This window comes from Ammodytes marinus, assembly GCF_949987685.1.
Source record: "Ammodytes marinus genome assembly, chromosome: 11".
NCBI lineage: Eukaryota > Metazoa > Chordata > Actinopteri > Uranoscopiformes > Ammodytidae > Ammodytes > Ammodytes marinus.
Window position 1 is genome coordinate 4,079,817 of NC_137215.1, and position 26,340 is coordinate 4,106,156.

At 38.5% G+C, this 26,340-nt stretch overlaps 1 protein-coding gene across 2 annotated transcripts; it reads right to left on the bottom strand.

Annotated features, from left to right (window-relative positions):
* Positions 1 to 699: 699 nt before the first annotated feature.
* Positions 700 to 26,340, bottom strand: mapk8a (mitogen-activated protein kinase 8a). 2 transcript variants are annotated; one of them, XM_080037029.1, is made up of 12 exons: positions 26,163 to 26,340; positions 19,138 to 19,304; positions 18,545 to 18,674; positions 18,386 to 18,444; positions 17,353 to 17,491; positions 14,705 to 14,870; positions 12,648 to 12,719; positions 11,613 to 11,795; positions 9,902 to 10,026; positions 8,204 to 8,267; positions 5,119 to 5,196; positions 700 to 4,059 (listed from the first exon to the last, which is right to left on the bottom strand). In XM_080037029.1, exons 2-12 carry the CDS (start codon positions 19,257 to 19,259, stop codon positions 3,884 to 3,886), a joined length of 1,314 nt encoding a protein of 437 aa, XP_079893155.1. In that variant the 5' UTR covers positions 19,260 to 19,304; positions 26,163 to 26,340; the 3' UTR covers positions 700 to 3,883. The 2 variants fall into 2 exon arrangements, with proteins under 2 accessions (XP_079893155.1, XP_079893156.1); XM_080037030.1 differs by having other exon boundaries at positions 3,926 to 4,064.

The window sequence follows — 26,340 nt, forward strand, 5'->3', positions numbered from 1 at the left end:
GAAAATGTATCATGAATCAGAATATATGAACAAATCCTTCTGTAATAGCCTTCAGAAAAGTGCTAAGAATAATTATGGAAATTTTAGTTGATGTAAGTGCTTTAAAAGTTGAGATTGTTGTGGTTCAAAGTATTGAAAAGAAAAATCGCGAAATTGACCAATGCTTGAAAAAAAATATATATTTTTGCCTGCAGTGTCTCGCCTTAATATTATACACCATAGGTCATGTAGCTGAATGTTTATTGAATAAATAACTCTGCCTTGTATGTGAATATATGAGGTCCAGTCTTCCAAAAAAAAACCCTGTCCATTTTCCCTTTAAGAACTTTCTTGAAAGAATTGTTAAAGACCTACTTCACCGGTGGGAATATGAAGGTGTATTGAACTCTGAGATCCTATGTAGTATAAATGTGGAAACATTTTTTAAATCCGTTCATCCTAGCCTGAGAAAAGGCAGAAAGAGTGTTTTATGGTCTCACAGTCTAACCCTACATTTTACTTGTGTGACATCACACTAGTAAAAATGTAGGGTTAGGATTACCAGGACAGCTGGGCCAAGGAAAGACTGAAGAAAGAAAAACCTCATTCATTATATTATAATAGCGATTTTATAATGATAGAATGCCGGTTCCGTATGGGTGAAATATTCCTTTAACTTGACAAGTAAAAAAAAAGAAGAAAAACGACAAATGTGAGACATTAAAATCCAACTCTTTTATTTGCTGGAGTTGAAAGGTAGACAGTTTCCATGTTTCTGATGTATATAATTAGTCTGTTAGTGAGGCAAATTCATCAGATCCCAAAGGCTTAAAATTCACACAACTGGCCTTAGCAACCAAAATACACACACCCAACGACATCATTATCATCCCGATAGTGCTGAATGGCTATACCTCTACTGGCCTGTTTCGCAGACATGGATTAAGCCTTAAATTCTGGACTAAATTGTAGTTTTCAATCGACAATCCCTATTCAAAATTCCTTTTAATCCAGGACTATAGGCTTAATCCATGTCTGTGATACTGGCCACTAATGTCCCCTCTAATGTACCTGCACTAAAAACCAGATTTTTTTGCTCAGAGAAAACTCATGCGTTAAGTCTATTCTATCGTTTCTAGAGATTGAGATTGAGAGGAGAGAGAGAGAGAGAGAGAGAGAGGGGGGGGGGGTACCACAAAACACAGTGAGGTGAAATGTGGCCCAGATAAAAGGGGTTTAAGGACATGCGTCACAATCCCCCCCAAAAAAGTGCATTCGGAAGAGAGAGCTTATGCTATAGTTAAGTGGGTGGGTTACTGCCTGACTGTAGCGCCCATACTTGAAAACGGGCAAAAAAGTTTTGGGGGGGGGGTGGGGACAAAGTTGGGGGAATTTTTTTTAGCCATTGAATTACATCCAAAAGGTTATCATGGCAGGTAGCAAATGCCTTGTTTTCCTTACTTCTCTCAGAAAAACATACTTACATACGTCTACAGTCAAATGTACAGATTGATCACTGACTATTATCATTATTATTATTATTACTAATCTATATGAAGTATATTGCACAGAAAAAAAATGCATTATTATAAATAGTACTTCTGAATGAAATGTACATTACATACATTAGACGCCTCCTTGAGCTTGAAATAAATAAATAAATAACACAAATACAGAAAAAAGGAAATTGGTATTTTTTTTTCTCGAATGATGTGTGCCATGATGATATACTGTACATTAATGTATCCACACAAAAAAAAGCTTGTTTGAGAGTGAGTGTGTGTGTATGTGTCGGTGTGTGTGTGTGTGTGTGTGTGTGTGTGTGTGTGTGTGTGCATGAGTGAGGTAGAACTCAGAGAGACGCACCACATCTGCCGCGGAGAAGACTGAAAAAAAATCATTGAACTGAGTTAAGGGCACTTAAATAAAATATCTTAAAATATCAGACAGCTCCAAAAAAAGGGTAAAGTGATTAGAGTGACCCTGCGTTCCAAATGGCATACTCTTATGCATACTACAGCAAAGTACAAGTATTTAGTGTGCATGCAGTAGGCATACAATTTGGGACGCACTTTTACTTTATTTATTTCATCATAACATTGCGCCTTGATCTTGCCTCTTGCTTATATATCCGTCTCATCGCCGGTTGTTTTCATACAGAGGCTCAGTCCATGTGATGTAACTTCTGCTGCAGTGGATTGTGGGTCAGAATCTACCAAAAAAAAAAACCATGCTGATTTCCACACTAAAAATCCCGACCGGATATAGTAGGACATCCGGGTATTTTTCAGCATGCTGCATCCGACCACATGTATTGGGACACATCCTAAATCTTTGTTGTACCATACTAAATAGCAAGGGAAGTATGGGGATTGGAACGCAGGGTAAGTCTCGAGTGACAAGTCCCCCCAAATACAGCACTCGTTCTAACCGGTGGGGTGTGGCCTACAGAAACATTTAACTTGTGATCGCGATAACAGTTATCATTGGCTCCTCGCTGCGCCTATATTCACTTACATTCACCCTTCCTCATCCCAACAGACCAGCATCTACCAATTACTAAGTTACTAAGTTAAAATACAGTCAGTTAACGGTTTTGTTATAGTAAAATAAAAAAAATCCTTTTTTCGGGATGAAATACACCATTTTGACGGCCTGTCAAAACGCACACGATCATAGAGAGATATAATACTAAGAAATAAGTTAACTTGGATACACTACCCAAGGGACGCTTTCTACAAGAAAGATGAGGATTTCAAATTTCAAACAATTTTCAAAAAATTAAAAAATCACCTATATTAGCACTCCGGAATTCGAGATTGCTAAAAATGTCTACGGTCAAAAAAAAAAAAAAAAAAAAAATTAGTGTAGAATAGATTCATTCAATTGTCCCCCAAAAAATAAAAATTCAAAAATACAAAATATCCCAAATTAACAATTCGAAAAATATATTCGAAACAATATTGCTAACAGTGCTAACAGCGTAGTTAGACTGTATAGCAGCAGCAGCAGCTCAACAAAACAAAACAGCAATGTGTAAAAATTACAGTCGAAAATCCCTCCCTTTCATAATAACATACGTCACAGGTTCACATCAAAACATACTCTTGATTTTGATCTTTGCAGCAAAAATACAGTAATAATGATACAATTTCAAACCACAATCATTTACAGCAGTGTAAGGGGGGAGAGGGGGAGAGGGGGAGGTGGGGGAGTGGGAGGGGGAGAGGGGGAAATAAAAACCAACTGTACATTTAAAAGCGCATCTCTACAAACTAACATGAGAAGTTCCATTGGCCTAAAACCTTTCTTCTCCCATCACACACACACACGGATAAGGAGAAGTTTGTTTCTTTTAGCGTGTGTGTGTGTGTGTGTGTGTGTGTGTGTGTGTGTGTGTGTGTGTGTGTGTGTGTGTGTGTGTGTGTGTGTGTGCATGTGTGTGTGTGTGCATGTGTGTGTGTGTGTGTGTACTTGTACAACTTTTTTTGTGAGAACCAATTTGAGTTTCAGACATTAGGAGTGAGGACATTCTAGCCGGTTCTCACTTTGGGACAGGCCTTTAAAGGAGCTGCTTGAGGGTTAGCACTAGGTTTTAAGGTTCAGGTCTGAATTAGGTTTATGTTACAGTTAGTGTAAGGGTTGGGGTTAGGCATTTAGTTTTGATGGTTAGGGTATGTCAATGAATGTCCTCACAATTATAGCTGCACAAACGTGTGTATTTGTGTGCGTGTGTTTGCGTACCGTATGTTTATGTGTGTGTGTGTGTGTGTGAATGTGTAGTGTTTGCGTACTGTGTGTGTGTGTGTGTGTATGTGTACTGTGTATAAGTAAGCGTACTATGTGTGTGTGTATCCGTACTGTGTGTAAGTAAGCGTACTATGTGTGTGTGTGTGTGTGTGTGTTATCTGCAGCAGGCCAGAGCCCCCAGTGAGGTGTGGCTGTCTAAGCTGCTGTCTGTTGCCGTGGCGATGTTTGGGTCGCTGCTCGGGTCGGTGGGTTCCGTGGACATTGAAGAGACGTCATTGGCCGAGGAGGACGAGGAGGCGGGCTGAGGGGGGCTGTCAATCACTGCTGCACCTGTGCTGCGAAAAACACACGTCAACGCATAGGTTTCATTGATATACACTGGATATGAGGAGTCACAGACAGAACTGTGTGTGTGGTGTGTGTGTGTGTGTGTGTGTGTGTGTGTGTGTGTGTGTGTGTGTGTGTGTGTGTGTGTGTGTGTGTGTGTGTGTGTGTGTGTGTGTGTGTGTGTGTGTGTGTGTGTGTGGTGTGTGTGTGTGCGTGTGTATACTGTACAGTTACACCATTTTTTGTTTGATTATTCTGTCCTATAACTGGTGCACAGCTGCTACTTTATGTCTGCAGGCTACGTCACATCTGTGTGCCCCCGTAACTCTGAAAGTGTTCAGACTTTATTCTCGAAAGATTACGACTTTAATATAATTTTAAATATAATCAGAAAATGTCATCTTTATTATCAAAAAATGCATTATCCTCATCTTTTTACAATGAAAATATTTAGTCTTTATTCTCAAGATCTACTATTTAGACAAAAATGTACCATTACACTTAAAATATTGAAATGCTGTCAAATTAATGGTCATATATTTCTTACAAGTATAAACAACTTTTTAACCTAAATATCAATTACATTTGCAGTGACCATCAAATAAAATAACAAGTAACATTCTAGCATTATTCAATCTTGTGAAACAAAATCTTGGGACATTGTACCCACCAATACTTGGCTTACATTAATCCTTTATATATAATAACATAATATAATATATATATATATATATACAGCTCTGGAAATAATTAAGAGACTACTCCAAATATCCATTGTCTCTTGTTTTACAGGCATATGTTTGAGTAGAATTAATATTTTGGTTTTATTCTATACACTACTGACAACATTTCTACTAAATTCCCCCGAAAATATCTTTATTAAGAGCATTTCTGTTAAGTAATGTAGAGATGAAGATTGAAGAAAAAGCCAGAATGGTCTCTTAATTTTTTCTAGAGCTGCATATACTGTATATAATGATATTTGCCTTCAACAAGCAGAACCCGTTTTGATTCCTCTGTGTTTCATTCTGAGCTCATCTCCCAAAGTAAGAGATTACTCACCTAAGGGCGGGGGCTGTCCTCGTATCACTCCATTCCTCTTCCACTCCTCCCACTCAGTCACTTCCTTATAAATCATATCTACAAAGGATAGAACAGGTTATGGTTAAGGCGGACACACGGGAAAACGTTGTATGCATGAATGACAGTATGTGATAGAGATAGACTGATTAATAGGTCGACCGAATACCGATATATGCACTTACGAAGTCGATCAAAAAAAATCATAAATATTGTTTGTTGACACTACTGGCAGTCTCGTCAGATTGGCTGATATAGAGACAGTGCATAACGCGTCATAATCTGAGGCCACGCCCATCGTGGGGGAAAACAATTCACAGCGCTCCGTTCACTTTCTATTGAATGACACTCGTATTCGGCAAACAAACTTAATAAAAACGTAATACGACATGCCTTTCACAAATACACGTTACATACTCTAAAGCCACGACTCTTGTCTGTCTATACGAGCTGTTTTTGTGAAAATTGATTGAGTAATTTTCCATATCGAGACAAAACTCTTAACTAATGTATGCTTTATGCTAGGCTAATGTTAGCCTTCTGCTGTAGGCTAGCCAGGTCGGACGGGAAAAAACACCTCAATATCTAAAATTACTCAATCATTTTTCACAAAAACAGCTCGTATGGATAGACAAAAGTCGTGGCTTTAAAGAAAGTAACGTGTTTTTGTTAAATGGATGTTTGAATAAGTTTTAATTACGTGTGTTTGCAGAAGACGGGTCTCCTTCAATACAAAGTGAACGTAACGGTGTTCAACGGTTTCCCCCACGATGGGTCCGACCGGACAAAAACACCTCAATATTGAAAATTACTCAATTATTTTTCACAAAAACAGCTCGTATAGACAGACAAGAGTCGTGGCTTTCAAGAAAGTAAAGTTTTTTCGTTAAATGGATGTTTGATTAAGTTTTAATTAAGTTTGTTTGCAGAAGACAGGTCTCCTTCAATACAAAGTGAACGGAACGCTGTTCAATGTTTTCCCCCACGATGGGCGTGGTCATGGGCGTGGCCTATTTCATGCACTGTCTCTATAAAGCAATGTTGGCACTTATGTAAATTTCCAACCGAAAATATTTCCATTGTATTTTTTTCAATTTGAATAGTTACAGACGGCTGGACCGAACTATACAAATATTTTTCCTGCATCTACATTTATTTTAAAATAATCATTCACGTTCAATCTTGTTTCTCGCTTGTTAGTATTATTAAATTATTCTATTCTATTAAATGCAACTGAACATTTTTTAAACAATTATATATACAGTAGGCTCTCTTAATATTGGCATCCACCTTTGAAAAACCCATATTGGTCGACCATTAGTAAGTGATATAGTTTTTTTTCTTTCCGTCTAGTCAAAGTGTTTAGCATACTGTACAATCCGACCAACATCATGTTTCTAATCCGTCTGGGCCGCGCTGCCATGACGACCCTTCTGAGGAATGACTGAGGGGTCGTCATCACCTGGCAACGGTTACCATGACCTCATCCTGAAAGTGATATTTACTCACAATCCCAAAGACAAGACCTCACATGATCACACACTCAGGTCCCTACATAGTGAAACACACTGACCGAGGGGCTCATAGCAATAACCTATTAAAAAGTGCAGTCAGTGATTCTGGAGAACGCTTGATGTCAAAATCACTTTGTCAAAATCCGTGAATATCTCCTCATGATTTGCTACCTGTATCTTCTGTGTGTGAGCTGAAAGAAATCCAGTGTTAATACACAGCCTAGGCTCTGTTAAAGGTGCAGTGTGTAATATGACATCATCAAGAAAGTTCTACAAAGTTCTAGAATGCAACGCTCCCTGGGTAACCCCACCCCTTTTGAATAATAACAGAAGCTACAGTGGCCTTCAAGGACAAGAACAATTCTAAATTTTAAACAATGCACCTGATGACATTCCAACTATGACACTTTCAAGATGGCGGCACTAGGCCTTGGTCCAAAATATGCAGAAATATGGACATATATGAGACCCTTTCTAAGGGAAAAAATAATCATTCAAAAAGAATGTTCAGCTATTATGCAATAAATTAAATGTACTTATGGATATTATAATTACTTTCTACAAAATCTGCTAGGAAATAAAACCCAAAATTCTACACACTGCAGGTTTAACTGGCATGTTTCTAGCTACAGTGGTCCACCTTTGCTTACATTCCAGTTTACAGAGCCTAAGCTGTGAATTAACACTTCACACAGTACAGACAGGTAGCAGATCGTGAGGAGATATTCACTGATTTTGACAGAAAATTATTTTGACAACAAGCGTTCTCCAGAATCACTGACTTCCCCTTTAATACATTATTGGCTACAGTGCAGAGCGGCTTTAAAGGTTTTGCAGGATCGCAAGTCACGCAGCGCAACTGGCAACAACTCCAAAGCAGATACAGAGCAGCGCTGTGTGTGACCGAATGTCTGTGTGTTCACACATTCACTGGCTGACCCAGTGGGTTTCCTTAGACAGGAGTTTATTTCTGGGCCTTCCATTAATAGAATATAATGATGTCACCGCTGATGAAGTCATCGCTCATAATTATTTTCTATATTCATTTTCAAACACAATGGATTTGCACTAAATTGAACATGTTAACCATGGCTTTAGTAGTGACAAACCATCCTTTTTTTTTTGTTTATTATATTTACAATTTAAATAGTTGGCATCTAGGTGTTTCAGAATGTGGTCCCTCAGCTCAATTTCTAAATACAAATTATTTTATTGGAATATTTACTAATTTGATATATCATGTACAATTTATATATGAATAGTTTAAATCTAGGTGAATAAAAATGTAGGCAACTAACAAAAATTACGAAATAAAATGTATTTGATCGGAATATTTACTTTTAAAATAACTGAATTAAACCTCTACCTCTATTTATTTAAACTTTATTCAACCAGACATGTCATCAAGAACGAATTCTTATTTACGTCTGAGCGCCTCTGTGATTTCACCTGCCCCATGAGGAGCCAGAGGGTAAAATAATACGCCCGAAAAACTAAACTGCCCAAAGTGAAGTGTTGCCTGTAGCCTTAAGAATCTCATCACGCGCTCTAACCTTTCCACTCGTCCACAGAATGCTCCTTCTCGTCCAGCTGTTTGTCCAGCATCTTAGGAGGGGGCTGAAAGAGAGAGAGAGAAGAAATGGTTTAAAGCAATTTGGGGTTCAGTGTCTTGCTCAGGGACACTTCGACATGTGTTGGGTAGACGGGGAATTGAACCTCCGACCCTGCACTCCAGAGGCGATCTCCCTACCCACTTCGCCACTCTATATCACTCTATATTCATACAGCAATCACTCAAACAGTATCCACAGAAGTATTGGAACAGATAGACTTTAAATAAATTAAAGTGAATAAAACGTACAATTTTGTCGCAAATCCTTTGTTCCAATACTTTTGCTTGCCTAAAAATGTGGTGTTCCTTTTCAAAAAATTTTATCTTCTCAGTTGTGTATCAGATCCAGATGTGAATACCTGGAAATGAAAGCTGAAATGTTGAGCTATTGTCTCATATTCATCTTTTGGTGTCAAACCCAAATGTTTCCAGTCTACAGCAAAAATAAAGGAATTGGCCTCACTGTTCCGATACTTATGGAGGGGACTGTATATAAAAGCGACTTGTCTGTGTGTGTGTGTGTGTGTGTGTGTGTGTGTGTGTGTGTGTGTGTGTGTGTGTGTGTGTGTGTGTGTGTGTGTGTGTGTGTGTGTGTGTGTGCATGAATAGGGGGTCAGCAGAAGAGAAAATGGCGTTAATGGCACGTTGGTGGTACTAGGGTGAGGCCAACTTTCCACTTTGAGTGACGTAATTCAAATCTCTTGTGACCCATTTTCAGGGATCAGCCCGCCAGATCAGCAACCCACCAGAGCTTTAATATGACTCAATACATTTACTTAAAAGTAGAGTCAGTGATTCTGGAGAATGCTTGTTATAAAAAAATGTTTTTGTCGAAATCAGTGAATATCTCCTCACGATCCGCTACCTGTCTGTACTGTGTGTGTGCTGGAAAAAAAATCCAGTTTACAGAGCCTAGGCTGTGTATTAAGACGTTTTTTTTTTTTCAGCACACACACAGTACTGATTATTTTAGTGGATCATGAGTGATTTCTTTCTCCAGAATCGCTGACTTCATATGGAAGATTTTATTAGACTTTAATATCTGTGAAAGCAAAACAGTTTTGTAAAAGCACAGAAGACAATTGACAAGTGTGTATCATGATTCACATGAATTTCACTATCCACAAACCTGTAATTTTTGACTTGCAAATAATAAAGTCTAATAAAATCTTCCATAACTTCACTACCAGTTTGAGGTATTTGTATTTTCTAATAGGTGACTTGTAACTCATAACGCAGTCATTTTTCTAGGAAGGTATCTCTACTCTTAATCAAGTATGGTTTTGAGTTGCAATCATTACAGATGAAAATATAAGATATATTTACCCTTTAAAATATATATATATATATATATATATATATATATATATATATATATATATATATATATATATATATATATATATATATATATATATATATATTTCTTGTGTTTTTTTAATTTTATTCTATTTTTTTTAAATATGTATTTTATAATATTTTTTTTTGTTTCATTGTGTTGTAATAACTAAAATAAAGGACAATAAACATATGGTAAAAATAAATAAAAAAAGTATAGTTTTAAATAAAAATAATAATAGTAATAGTAAAAAATAAAGCATGGTTTTGAGTTACTATTTAAACACTGCAGTGGACTCACCGCTTCCACCTCTGCCGGGTCGTACCACACGTTGATGTAGGGGTGTTTCAGAGCCTCGTCCACAGAGATCCGCTTAGAGGCATCGATCACCAGCATCTTAGATAACAGGTCTCTGGCTTGACTCGCTGAGGGGGGAGACAGACACACAGATGGTGAATGGAAAATGGACTCCACTTATGTCGTCTGGGACAGGTTTACTTACAGTCCCAAGAGTTAGGACTAAACGAGGAGAAGCAGCTTTTAGTTTTTATGCACCAAATATCTGGAACAAACTCCCAGAAAACTTGAGGTCTGCTGCAACCCTCAGTTCTTTTAAATCGAGTCTGAAGACTTTTCTGTTTCCATTTTAACCTGTACTTTTCATTTTATTTAAATGTTTTACTTCTTTTCATTCGCTTTTAAATGTCTTCTAATGTGTTTTATGTATTTTAATCTTGCCCCTGTAAAGCACTTTGAGTGGCCTTGTGTTTGAATTGTGCTATATAAATAAACTTGCCTTGCCTTATATAGCGCTTTTCCCTGGTTTTTCACATACCCAAAGTGCTTTACATTGTTTTATAATAATATAATAATCATATCTTTATTTATATAGCACCTTTAAAAACAATGGTTTACAAAGTGCTTTGAAAAAAGTACACATTCACACACACATTCATTCATTCATACACCAATAGCAGCAGCAGCTACCACGCAGGGTGCAAGCTAACTATCGGGAGCAATTCAGGGTTAAGTGTCTCTTTGCCCAGGGACACTTGGACATGTGGCGGGGAGACGGGGGATCGAACCACCGACCCTGTAACCCAGTGGACGACCGCCCTACACACTTCACCACAGCCGCCCACAAGATGAAGATAAGATAGAGAGGGCCATTACTCACAAGTTGACATGTGTGGTTTGATTTATTTATTTATTTATTATACTATCTATGGGTTTGATGAAAGATTTCTTAGTTTACAAGTCTAAAAGAGATTTTTAAATCACAGTAGAACAACCACTCCTTATCATTGGGTTTTAATTCATGTTGAGCTGTACATCCTGACTACGACTGCTTATTTGTATGCGCACTGTCATTGTTTTTATATTTTTTCCTTGGATAAGAGATCTCTGGTTTGATTCACTGAGGAGAGACACACCAGGCAGATAGTATGAAGGCTATTACTCACAAGTCAACACATGGTTTCATGAAAGAGTTCTTAGTTTAATAGTCTAACATAAATCACAGTAGAACAGCAACTTCTTTTAATTGGCTTTTAATACATCTGGAGTTGTACATCCTGACTATGACTGCTTGTTTTATATTTAACATTTATTTTTATATTATATGTCTTCATTCGCATGGTGCACTTTATATTGTTTTTCTATCTTTTTATTTGTATTGCTGCATTCAAAATAGTATTGTTTTTAATCTTGTACAGCATTTGGTTAACTCCAGTTGTTGTTATAAACCTGGCCTTGCCCTTCAGGGTTTATGGACATATATAAAATAACAATTAATTTTATTTGCTGGCGCCTTTTCTGAACACTCAAGGCCACCGTACTAAAAGCAAAACCAATAGAATACACATGACTAATAAAACACACACACACCCCCCACACACACACACACACACACACACACACACACACACACACACACACACACACACACACACACACACACACACACACACACACACACACACACACACACACACACACACACACCTCTTACCTTTCAGTTTGTTGTGGTCAGAGTCGGCGGGGAAGAGCACGTCTGGGAAGAGTTTCTCGAAGGTGTACCCTGCGTAGCGCGGTCGGTTCTCTACGTACGTTCTCACAGACTGGTTCAGCTTCATGAGGAAGTCCTGAGACGGGGTTCCTAGCTGCTCTATCACCTTGTTCCACTGGTCAATGTCTGAGGCAATAGTGTTAAGGAAACAGGACCAAATATGGGACACACACAGAAAACCTGTATCAAAACATAAGGGGGCGGGAATTGTAGCCAACTTTCTTTTTGGTGCACACACTAATAGTTCTACTTATCTAGTACACAGACACAGACACACAGACGCAGACACACAGACGCAGACACACAGACGCAGACACACAGACGCAAACACACACACGCAGACACACACACACACACGCAGACGCAAACACACACACGCAGACACACACACACACACACACACACACACACACACACACACACACACACACACACACACACACACACACACACACACACACACACACACACACACACACACACACACACACACACACACACACACACACACACACACACACACACACACACACACACACACAGCTAACTACTGTCCTTTATTTTCTGCTTTTTTGCTTGAAGTTCCCACAATGATGATGAATGTCGTTTTTGTCGGGTGGAACTATGGCTGCACAATATATCAAAACATATCGTTCGAGGTGTAGGCCTACGTATCGAAAAGACTGACCCGTGGACCTGTACTGCCAGTCATTCCCCCTCTCTCTCTCTCTGTCTCCCCATTTCAACTCTGTACTGTCTAATAAAGCTTGAAAATGCCAAAATATATATGGTGCAGCCCTATAGGTGGAATCAGGTGGAACGTTGCAACATGGATATAATAGGCAAAGTGACACAAGGGTAAAAAAACAGTGTTGCATCTCTTCACACAAAGATGAAGTGATGACATACACAGTGATCAAACAAACAGACAGACAAACAGACAAAGAAACAAAGATGGCGGGTGTGGTATAAGGATACGATCAGTGCCGGGGAATAACACACTCCCCCGGATCATCTCGGCCACTATGCAGCCCACTGACCACACGTCCACTGATGATGACACGGGGTGGAACATGCAAACACAACCGTGAGAAAATAAAACAACAACAACAAAAACAACAACACAACAATAAGAGTGAGAAGGATGGAAACAGAACGAGGGCAGTGGAGTGATGATGATGAGAATATGGTGAACGTGCAACAACATATATTATATACCGTATACTACACGCACGCGCACACACACACACACACACACACACACACACACACACACACACACACACACACACACACACACACACACACACACACACACACACACACACACACACACACACACACACACACACACACACACACACACACACACACACACACACACACACACACACACACACACACACACACACACACACACACACACACACACAGTATATATACGGTATATGTATATGAGGGGAAGAAATGCAGTGTTGAGTAGATGCAAAGGAATTCTGATATGCTGACGGCCAGAAAGCTTCAAGTAAGGCATGTATTATAGACTGGGCGGTATTAAGGATTTCCCGTAGCCCGGCACAGAAGTATGGAAGGGTATTAGGGCCAAAAAATGATTTCATTATGCACAAAACATCAAAATATCGAGAATAAAGTCAAAATACAATTTCATGAATAAAGGCGATGCATAGTTTGCATTTTAATAACGCTTTGCTTATGAGACACTGACTGATACTTACTGAAGATTTATTTTTTAGTTATTTATTTTATTTTTTTTGTAAGCAATTATAAAAAGTAAGAGGGGGTAGGACCAGAAAAAGTTTTTTTTTAACTTCTTCCTATCCCTTTTGAACATGAACTATATTATTTGAGTTATGTATTTGTTGTTTAGGATCCCATTTGTTTGTTTTTTAATTTATTTCTTTCCTTTTTTTATTGCTCAATTGTTTTATTTATGTTTGTATTATTATTTTATTTTTTTAACCATGTTCAATAAAGACTTGCGACTTGATTCTTGAATTGCACAATTAAAAAATTAAACTTTCTCATCTTGTTTTTTTTTCTCTCCAGTGGCCCCAATACTCTTCCATACAAATGTGACCGGGGAAAAAGAGCTTTCAATCTGCGCAGCGAGAAGCACAAACACATATTAGTCCCAATGTTAGTATGAAGAACGTGCACAAGTGTTCCAGAAAAAGACCCAAGGATACAGTCCCTTCCCGGGAAGAGGATTTTATGGCGAACCATTTCTGCCAGTATGCAGCCCACAGACCAAATGTCCACTAGAGGAGCGGGACACGGCACACAGAGCCGATAGAGAGGCCAAAGGAACGCACAACGAAAAGGTTAGTGACACGCAGGAGGCCAGTTAGTTCCTCACCAAAGCAACATGCGGCTTAGACAGTGTTAACAGCAGGTTTATCATGTTACACAAAGATTTTAAAAGAAAACAATTAAATATCAGTGCAACAACAATTCATTTTTATACACTTAAAGCCTCTAAAAACCTGGTCAAAAAATTTAAAAATCAATATATGATATCAAAGTTGGGTTTATCAATAAGCTTTGAAAAATCGGATTTAAAAAAAATGTTCATAAAATGTTATAATACTTTGTTAAAAAAAACAACTTTTTTTACTGTCCTTGTTTACCGTTTGACAGGACTGTGTGGGCGTGGCAATATCATACAGTCTCCATGCCAACAGTCTTTATTTTTTATAGAACGTTCAGACAGAGAAACTGCTGTGATTGGTTCAAAATACTTACAGTGTCATGAGAACCAGAGCACAGCCCATTGCCTCATCTAAACCTGAATTTCTGTAAAGTTGATCGAACTTAAATGACAATATCTTTCATTTTGATCAATAAATATTAATATGCCTATAACTCTTTTCAGATGCTTTACTATCATGAAACTAACTCCCCAAATTACATCGTTAGAATGATTTGGTGGATTTGAGTTGACAGGGGCTTTAATAAAATCATCACAATAGATTGACTGATTGAGTGACAGATACATTTCATTGATAACCACTAACCGTTGGCCTGGTAGCCCATGCCCAGGATAACCTCTGGTGCTCTGTAGTAACGCGTCACCACGTACGGTGTCATCAGGAGGCCAGTGGCAGCCGTCCGGGCCAAACCGAAGTCCAGGATCTTTAGTGTACAGTCTGACTTCACTACTATGTTGCTGGGCTTGAGGTCCTACAAGAGAATACACAGACAGATGTCAATAAGAGAAAAATGGCATTGAAAATAAAATGGGTATGGTGGATGAACAGCTTATGTACTGATATCTCTTTAAAGCAGTAGTGCGTAACTTCTGTCAATGAGAGAATGTCAATAAGAGGCAAATGACATGGAAAATAACATGTATGAATAGCTTATGTACTGAAATCTCTTCAAAGATATAGTGCGTAACTTATGTCGCTCCCATGAGGAATACTAAGGAATACTGAGTAATTACGAAAAAACACAATGTAAATATACAACAAGCTGACAAAGAGACAAGAACAATTAAAACACAGCAGAATGTCAATAAGAGGCTTTGTAAATAAAATGTGTGAGGTGGATGAACAGCTTATGTACCAAAATCTCTTTAAAGCTATAATGCGTAACTTCTGTCGCCCCCATGAGGAATTCTGAGTAAATACAACAACACTGTCGGTGCATCTACATGAGGTAAAGCCTTCGGTGATCGCACATGGATTTTATACCTTCTGCTGTACGTCCAGGTTTTTTCCAAGCAGTAGAATCAACAACTGAAACATTTCTTGTTTTGTGGAGCTGATAGGCTTAATCAACTTTGTGTCAACTCATTTGGCGATGGCTTGAATGTAACCAACATTACAAAGTTACGCACTATAGCTTTAGGTCTTCAAATAAGTGAAGGAGGGAGTCGCCTTCCAACTCCATTCTGAGACTAAATGGGCCTGAAAATAGCCAAAGTATATTTTTCAAACAAGGATTCTTCATAGCTTTGTGTCTTTGATCACCAGTTTTAGTGTATATTATATGGTAGTATATTGGAAAAGCAATATCCATCATGACTGAAATTTCCAGCCAGTAGCCTGCAGGTTTTCTGAAAGATTACTTTATGCCATGTTTCAATACAAATTACTTACAGAAGCGTTCTGCTCACAAATACGTTTATACAGTTTGCAGATGTATCAAGCAAAGTGGCATTTCACAATATTGATTTTGTGTTTTTCAAAAGATCGGCTGCTTCCTCATTCTAACCGAGAAGAATGTTTTGTTGAAGATGTAACATTCCCTTAGAAGTTCTTTGCATAATAGAATAGCAAATCCATTTTTATGCCTCTGCTTTCGTGATAGCCAGAGGCAATATGCTTTTAGTTTGTCCGTCCGGGCCATTCCAGTAAACGCGATATCTCATGAACGCTTTGAGGGGTTTTCTTCACACTTTGCACGAATGTCCACTCTTATTCAATGATTTATAATTTGATTTTGGAGGTCAAATATCAAGGTCAAAGTGACGTGACCTCAAATCTTGTGAGCACAATATTTTAAGGAACACATTGTGGGATTTTTTTTTTGGTCAAATTTGGCACAAACTTACACTTGATGAGAGGATAAACTGATTACATGTTGGAGGTATTTTTTCTTTTTACCTTTATTTCTACAGGTAAATCCCATTGAGACCGGAGACTCTTTTACAAGGGAGACCTGTTCCCATTTACACGTTACTATTCACACACACATTCATACACCGATAGCAGGCTAACTATCACCATCCACACGAGGCAAGGTGGGTGAAGTGTCTTGCCCAAGGACACAACAACCATGACACAAGTGGCAGGGCGGGGATCGAACCTCCAACCCTTTGATCATCAGCCGACCCGCTCTACCACCTGAGCCACAGTCGTCTTGTGAGGTCATAGTGACCTTGTACCATGTTGTAGCTTCTTAGGCTAGTGAGTCATACTGTATTAGCAATAAAAGGACTGATTATCCCTCATGTTAAAGACCTACTTCACCGGTAGAAATATGAAGGTGTATTGAACTCTGAGATCATATGTAGTATGAATGAGCAACCATTTTAGAAATCGGTTCATCCTAGCCTGAGAAAAGGCAGAAAGAGTGTTTTATGGTCTCACTGTCTCACCCTACATTGTCCCATTTGTGACATCACACGTGGTAAAATGTAGAGATAGGATAAACAGGACAGCTGGGCCAAGGTAAGACTGAGAAAAGACTGAGGGAAGAAAAACCTAATTAATTATATTGTAATAGCGATTTTAATAATGATAGAACGCCGGTTCCGTATGGGTGAAGTATTCCTTTAAATGTTTTGCCATTTGACCGTTTGCCCTTACACCTCAGCTCAGTGTCAAGTAGCACAGCAGTCGTCCCTGTTTGGAACACATGGCTTTAGTCAGTGAGAAAACGCCAGTGACTAATGCCAAAAAGTTTTTTTTTTAACCTTTATTTATACAGGTAAATCCCATTGAGACCGGAGACTCTTTTACAAGGGAGACCTGTTCCGATAGCAGGCTAACTATTGACATTCACACGAGGCAAGGTGGGTGAAGTGTCTTGCCTAAGGACACAACAACCATGACACAAGTGGCAGGGCGGGAATCAAAACCGCCAATCCTTCGATCATTGGCCGACCCGCTCTACCACCTGAGCCAAAGTCGCCCCCCCAGTCTCCAGTGGTTCTCACCCTGTGGATGATGCCGGCGGCGTGCAGGTGTTTGATCCCACACAGGGTCTGGTAGAGCAGGTAGGAAAGCCTCTCGTGGTCCAGCTCCATCTGGATGACCTGGCACAGGTTAGCGTCCATCAACTCCATCACCAAGTATCTACAGAACACAGGCAGGTTTACACAAGGGCTAGAGGTGTATTTTAAGGTGAGACACTATTCTAATAATAATAATAATAATAATAATAATAATAATAATACATTTTATTTATATAGCGCTCTTCTCTCACTCAGAGCGCTTTACAAAAACAAAACAATAAACAATCAAAAAGAACATGTATTCTGACGGTTATTACCGAAGGATTTGAATGAAATAAATGTTGTATACAAAATCAGTTCTTTGAAACCTTTGGACTCTAATGTGTTGTAGAAATAAATTAAATACAGTTTTTAACTCTGGCTTCCATCAAATCCATCACCAAGTATCTACAGAAGAGAGGCAGGTTCACACAAGGGATATGAAATTAGGGTCGGACACTGCAGGCAAAAATATTGTATTTTCAAGTACTGGTAAATTTTGAGATTTCTGTCTATTTTTGTTCCATAACATGTCTTCTTTCATAATCATTCTCAGCACTATTCTGGAGGTCATTATAGAAGGATTTATTCATATGTTGTTAATTGACTGATTTATGATATATATTTTTTCTTAAAAAACGAGCCAGAAAATGTATTTTTAAGACCTGTACATAGTATTTTTTGGATTTATAAAATGAAAAAAAAAGCTGTATCCAAAACCTGTTCAGTAAAAACTTTGGACTCCAATATGTTGTAAAAATGAAATACAGTTTGTAACTCTGGCTTCATCCAACATCTACGTTTTTTTAAACAATAAATACACACACACACACACACACACACACACACACACACACACACACACACACACACACACACACACACACACACACACACACACACACACACACACACACACACACACACACACACACACACACAGAAGTACATCCAAGCTCCATATCTGGTTACTTACACATCTGCGAATTCTTCTAATGTTTTTTGTGGTGAAAATACATTTAATAGGCCAATGATCTGTGGGGAGAAAATGACACAAATCAGAATAATGTTCTCAACATTTTTGCCGCATTACCACAAACACCACATCTACAATGGAAAACCTTCGAACACTTACATTTTTGTGGTTGACACATTTCATGAGTACGAGTTCTCTGTACGCCCGCTTGGCGTGGGTTTGGTTTTGAAACGGCCGACTCAGCTTCTTGATGGCAACATTTCGCTCCAGGATTTGGTCGTAGGCGGAGCTAAAAGGAACAGAGCAAAATAATTTCAAAACTTGAACACCCAGGTAACATATTATAACGGATGTAACCTTTAATTGCTTTGTAAAATTAAAAAAATACTTTAAAAAAATGATGTTAAAAGGGTCAGTTAAGGATTTGCCACCACCTTTTCAGTCTTGTTGTTTCTCATTTATCTTTTTTCAATACTAGAAAAGCATTAAAGAAGGAGTCAGTGATTCTGGATTGAACGGGCAAGTTGCCAGCTCTGGTGAGCCCCATTTGTTTACAGACGCTAGGTTGTGTCTTAACACTGGATTTTTATTTCCAGCACACAGCAGTGGATCGTGAGGAGATATTCACTGATTTTGACAAAGTGATTTTGACAGAAGCATTCCCCACCTTTAACTTAATATATTTATTAATTGTTCATCTGTGTCCCTAGTAGGCGTGAATATTTTAAATATGAACGGGCCCAAACACTCACCATACGATCCCTTGCGCTCCGGAGCCGATGGGTCTAAGGTTCTGATATCTCTTCAGAACTGTGAAGGTTGAATCCCCAACATCTAGACTGTAGAACTCCCTCTCTCGCTTGTTCTTATTCATGGCGAAGTCTTCTATGATCGCTCTCTGCTCATCCAAAAAGGTTCTCTGAGGGCACAACAAACACAGGCGCACGTTCAAATACAGTGCATAGGGGAAAGTATTCAATTTCGAGCTTGATTGCAAAGGCTGTGAATACTTCTGTACCTATTATATTTTCGTTCTTTATTTTTAATAAATTTGCTACAAATTCAAACAAACTTTTTTTAAGTTGTCATTGTGGGGTATTATGTGTAGATTTTTTAGGGGAAAAAATTAATTTAATCCAGCGTTATTCCAGGCTGTAACATAACCAAATGTGGAAAAAGTGAAGCGCTGTGTGAATACTTTTTGTATGCACTGTGTAAAATCAGCCATTTTTGACACCCTTTCCCATCTCAAAATCTTTTTTAAAAAACTGGCATACTTGGTCTAATTGTAACTCGCAGTATCTCCCAAATCCCTCTGTTTTTAAGGATGTTAAACATAGTAAACTTGTCTTATTAATTGTATAACTGCTTGCTATTCTTTTTTAATTCTGCCTTTTAATGTGACCTTGAGTGCTTTGATAAAATGTAAATGGATTATATATTTCAAAGTGCCACGTCTACACACTACATGCACATAGCACTATAGCTGATGAGCAAGCCGGTCAGAAAATTAGAAAGTCAAATGAAAATCCCCGCTCCTTAGAGGGCAGATTAGCAGTGTAGGAGCGGTACATGTAAGAATCCTTTTCACTGCACTGGCGCTGTGTTCACTGGCCTATGGGGGGGGAGATTGTTTATGTTTATCTTGTTTATCTTATTTAAAGACTGCAAATTAGCTGAAGCTAGACGTCTTATATGCATCACATTTTCCCATTTTTTGTGGCAATGTTGTATGTATTGTCCCTGTCAAATAAACATTAAAATTAAAATTAAAACTCTATTTATATATATTTTTTTTCCAACTGCACTGTGGGCCAGAGATAAACGCCATTTTGATTCTGATGTATGTCTTGCATATATCAGAACTGACCATAAAAGACTTTGACTTGAGATCGCAGCAGTGCTATATGATAAGTGATTGCCTTGATTCCCCCTACCGCACTTTAAAAAGGGTGCAGTGTGTGTGTGTTCTTAAACAAAATAAAAAAATAAAAAAAATATAGAAGTGCAGTGTGTAGAATTTTCTGTAATTTTTTTTTCATGAAAGACTTGGTAGAAATGGAATATAATATTCATAAGTATGTTTTAATTGAGTGTATACTCATTTGAAACTAAAATGTATAGTTTCTTCTATGACCTTAGAATGAGCCTCTTTTATATGAGGCCGCCATGTTGTACCACCATGTTTAACAGCACATGAGATAGATAGATAGATAGATAGATAGATAGATAGATAGATAGATAGATAGATAGATAGATAGATAGATAGATAGATAGATAGATAGATAGATAGATAGATAGATAGATAGATAGATAGATAGATAGATAGATAGATAGATAGATAGATAGATAGATAGATAGATAGATAGATAGATAGATAGATAGATAGATAGATAGATAGATAGATAGATAGACATGATTTCACAGTAGCCCCCTACCATTGTTTAGCCCCCTTGCAGCCCTTTAAACTGCAATAAGAAGGAGTAAAAGAGAGAAAGACGCTGCTGTATTTCACACTTGAGACGACAGACAGAGACCACTGCAGTTCCTTATCTCAGCAACTCAGCAAACACACCGAGCTGGAAGATTTAAAATCATCAGCAGCAGTGATGGAGGTCCACTCCATCATATCAAACATGGCTCCCTGGCTGCATTACAAATCACATACTCTTTCTTTTTTTACTATTCTACATACTACATCTGATCATAAAAGGGTATGTAGTTAGTTAGTATGCAGTATGCTACAATTCTATCCATCCATCTATCTATCTATCTATCTATCTATCTATCTATCTATCTATCTATCTATCTATCTATCTATCCATCTTAATAGCATACTCTTTTTTTACTATTCTGCATACTACAGCTGATAATAAAAGGTATGTAGTTAGCATGCAGTATGCTACAATTGGGACATACTTTTACTTGTTTATTTCATCATAACATCGCACTTTGAACTTGCCTCTTGCTTTTATATATGTCTAATCTCTGGTTGTTTTCACTCGGAGGCTCAGTCCATGTGACGTAACTTCTGCTGCAGTGGATTGTGGGTCAGAATCACCCAAAAAAAGCATGCTGATTTGATTTTCACACTAAAACTCTCAACAGGATGTAGTAGGGCTTATATGTATTTTTCAGCATGTTGCATCCGACCACATGTATTGGGACACATCCTAAATCTTTTTCTGCCATACTTAATAGCAGGGGAAGCATAAGGATTGGAACGCAGCCCGGTGATAATTCCTGTGATTTTGGACTCACAGTCCTACCTGCAGGTCTTCTCCACAGGAACATATTAACTGGGTCAAGTTGCACCGTGAGGGTTTTGAGCCCAATTAATATACAACACCGAGATGCCCATTTAGGAAAAGTGCACAATGTGTCGGTGTTATGCCAAATTCTGCACGCCTGATAAAAAAAAAAATTATTAAATGAATTAAATTTACAATAAGAAGCCAAAGTCACTATGTGCTGGTACAAACAATATGATTCATACATCACAAATGCATTATTTGGCAAAGGAGTAGCCTATTTATAAACAGGTGCGTTCACTTTTTGGCAGGCATGCCAAACTCTGCATAACACCCTTATGAAACTACAACCTTAGAATAATTTTTTTTTAAACTCCCAAAACATCCGCTTTCTTTCGCTTCCTTTTCTTCAAAATTTCTTACATAAGCAACGCCGTCACCCTCCCCATTCCTCCACTCTCCCGACACACACACACACACACACACGCGCACACAAGTCACACACACACACACACACAGTCCATACGAGGGATATTATAATTGCCAGATTAATATGAGTCAGAAAGATCTGCGTCTGTTGCTACGGCGTCACAAATACGTACATAACATCCAACTCCCTCACAACATGCAAATAGACTTGAACGTTCTTTTTAGATTTCCGACAGAAAGACAATTCGATCATCTGAGCTATGATGAGGCCTTGAACGACATTAGGCAGTAAGTGTGTGTGTGTGTGTGTGTGTGTGTGTGTGTGTGTGTGTGTGTGTGTGCAAGTCTGTCAGATATCCTGTGGCTCTGTTGTAAGTTAATTCATTTTTTTGCTGTAATTGTTAATTAGGGTCAGGCTGGGTGCATGTAGGGAATCGCAGGCTGACAAGTTTCCTTCACTTGATATGTTTTAATTACCGGAATTTCCTTAATTTAATATGACAGTGTGTGTGAACTTTCTAAGATCATTTTGCTCCTGACAATTTTTACTAATACATTTTTTATAGATAGATAGATAGATAGATAGATAGATAGATAGATAGATAGATAGATAGATAGATAGATAGATAGATAGATAGATAGATAGATAGATAGATAGATAGATAGATAGATAGATAGATAGATAGATAGATAGATAGATAGATAGATAGATAGATAGATAGATAGATAGATAGATAGATAGATAGATAGATAGATAGATAGATAGATAGATAGATAGATAGATAGATAGATAGATAGATAGATAGATAGATAGATAGATAGATAGATAGATAGATAGATAGATAGATAGATAGATAGATAGATAGATAGATAGATAGATAGATAGATAGATAGATAGATAGATAGATAGATAGATAGATAGATAGATAGATAGATAGATAGATAGATAGATAGATAGATAGATAGACAGACAGACAGACAGACAGACAGACAGACAGACAGACAGACAGACAGACAGACAGACAGACAGACAGACAGACAGACAGACAGACAGACAGACAGACAGACAGACAGACAGACAGACAGACAGACAGACAGACAGATACTGTATTAATCCCGGAGGAAATTATGAAAACAATGTTAGAAAAAGGAATAAACATACTGTTCAAAACAAATTGTTCTTGAATTCCCATTTAGCCACCCAGGGTGTTTTAATATGACCATCCTTGCTGTGAATGAACTAGTATTGATACCAACAGTCAACCACATGCTGCATCGACACATTCCCCTGAAATCAATCGCACACTATTTAGATTGCAGTAACTGTATGTGTCAGCGGCAGTATTTACAGGCCATGCAGTAGCCATGTCGGTATAGGCTCAGGGGTGCGTTCCAATCCATATACTTCCCCTGCTATTTAGTATGGTAGGGAAAGATTTAAGGATGTCCCAATACATGTGGTCAAATGCAGTATGCTGAAAAACACCTGGATGCCCAACTACAACCGGATTTTTAGTGTGGAAATCAGCATGCTTTTTTGGGGGCGATTCTGACCCACAATCCACTGCACAACGGAAGTGATGTCTCATTGACAGAGCCTCCGAGTGAAACCAACTAGCGATGAGACGGATATATAAGCAAAAGGAAAGTTCAAGGCGCGATGTTATGATGAAATCAATAAATAAGTCATACGTTTTATGATCAGCTGTAGTATGTAGAATAGTCAGAAGGAAGAGCATGCTATTTAGATAGATAGATAGATAGATAGATAGATAGATAGATAGATAGATAGATAGATAGATAGATAGATAGATAGATAGATAGATAGATAGATAGATAGATAGATAGATAGATAGATAGATAGATAGATAGATAGATAGATAGATAGATAGATAGATAGATAGATAGATAGATAGATAGATAGAGCCATGCATAGCCGGGGTTGTTCCTATAGTGCAACCCTAATGACTTAACCTCTGCTTTCTCCAAACAAGCTGTTTCCTCCTAATGATTTAATTAATGGCTGTCCAAAGCAGATAGGTTAAAAAGGGACAATTAGCATCCTGAAAATGGTGGTGGTAAGCAGTATTCATTTGCTCTTGTTAAGGGGATAATTACATATGAGCGTTGTTGTTTTTTAACATGTTTCTTTAACAAATATACTGTTAATAAGGGATTGTGATTAAGACTTGGATTGTGAGTGTTGTGTCCATAACAGTGATAATAATAGTTGGGGCGACTGTGGCTCAGTTGGTAGAGCGGGTCGGCTGATGATCAAAGGGTTGGAGGTTCGATCCCCGCCCTGCCACCTGTGTCATAGTTGTTGTGTCCTTGGGCAAGACACTTCACCCACCTTGCCTCGTGTGAATGTCGATAGTTAGCCTGCTGCTATCGGTGTATGAATGTGTGTGTGAATGGTAACGTGTAAATGGGAACAGGTCTCCCTTGTAAAAGAGTCTCCGGTCTCAATGGGATTTACCTGTAGAAATAAAGGTTAGATAAGGTTGGACACATGAGATTGGCAGTGAGAAAGGGCATTTTGAATAAATCAGTAACACTGTGTTGCCCTTATCTTTATCTTCATTAATGGTAGTTAGCAAATCAATCAAATCAAATCAGTTTGATCTGTATAGCCCAATATCACAAATAGACATTTGCCTCAGTGGGCTTTACATTCCATACAGTACAACACCCTCTGCCCTGGTTTAGACCCTTAGCTCGGCTGAGAAAAAAACTTCCAGTAAAAACCCTTTACCAGGAATTTTAAAAATAATGGAAAATCACAAAGGACATAATATAGGCCTATATATAGAATAAAATATAGTTTAAAATCTATTTTAATAACACTAATTTGCACAAGTTTACACACGTTTGGAAAACTGTGGCACCATTTTCCCACGTTGACTTGATAGAAAATCATAAAGTGCAGCTTTCTTGTCTATAGCATCAAATACTATAAAACAACATATTCATACTAATAGGCTAGCACACAGACAGTTGTGTTTTCATCACTTAAAAGGACATTGCATACACTTACATTCATTTCCTGGAGACTTGCCATAACCCTAACCCTATGCAAGCCATCACCCAAAAAAAATGCTATTATTTACATTAATGAGGCCTACTTCTATGTTAGGAAAGTCGCCACAATGTCACTGTATGTAAACAACAGTGGCCACAACACGAGCAACACACGCCCACAAACAATATTCAGTCACAGCATAAGATAAATTACCATAAGTGGAATGATAGCTTTTAATTTAGCCTACCTGCTATCACTCATAAGCAGATGAACGGGGGAAAATAAACAATCTCACTCATAAAGATATAATAGGCCCTATAATAATCTACCTTATGGATGAAAAATTGAACACCCTCTTTCACATATATAACCATCATAGCCTACGCTGTGTAGCCCTAGCCCAAAGCTACTCCAGTCTTCCCATACTAACTGACAGTAGGGCGTATAGACACACACACACACAGCGAGGCTACATCTCAATTCCCTCTGATTTACAGCAGAAAGCCCCTCTATCGACCCCTTATTTATTTTCCTTGGATGTCAGCGTGCTTAACCTTGGACACACGACGCCCCCCCCCCCCCCCCTCGCTTCTCCGTCTTGTCCTGTAGCTTTCAAGCAGGTATCTACTGACGAGGCTATTGCATCAGTAGCCTATAATACATGGTATGATTGAAACCATGGCACTTCTAGGCGTATACACAGGCACACAGGGAGACATTCGCCGTGATTATGACACGCTAATCGTGATATGACAGGGCCCATTTCGTTTCGCTGGGGACTCTAGTCAGTGCGCAATCGGCGAATATATAATATAGCTACTCCTACTTTAGCTGCTACTGCCTTGGTCGGTAGGCTAATGCACGTGAAATGCGCATGAAAAATGGGAATATTTTTGTGATCGCTACAATGTAACACCCAGTCCCCTTACACAACAACCATGATAGGCAGAGAAGGCAGCGTGCCATACATACACACGGCGGCCGCACACGACCCTCCCCCCACCGGCCAAACAATAAGCACGTCTGGGGGTAGGCAGGCAAGGCAGAGGTGCGAATACGCGAATCCTCATCTTACCGTCTTCCGTCGTCAAAATCCAACTATCGCTGCCCGGTCCAAGAGGTCTTATCGGCGGCGTAAAATGTCTCCGAAGCAGCGGTGGGTCTAGTTTGTTAGTGGATGATCTATTCCGTTCGTTGTGTGCGGCTTAAAAATACATGACCTCACCAACCGAATTTCACTTGCCTACGTTTTT

Excerpts from the sequence above, each read along its gene's own strand:
- mapk8a (XM_080037029.1), bottom strand. The coding sequence starts at position 19,259 with ATGAATAAGAACAAGCGAGAGAGGGAGTTCTACAGTCTAGATGTTGGG. Across the intron at positions 11,796-12,647 it reads GTTATTCCCCGGCACTGATC|ACATTGACCAGTGGAACAAG; the intron begins GTATCCTTATAC and ends CTATTGCCTCAG. Across the intron at positions 10,027-11,612 it reads TGACCACAACAAACTGAAAG|CGAGTCAAGCCAGAGACCTG; the intron begins GTAAGAGGTGTG and ends CTCCCCCCTCAG.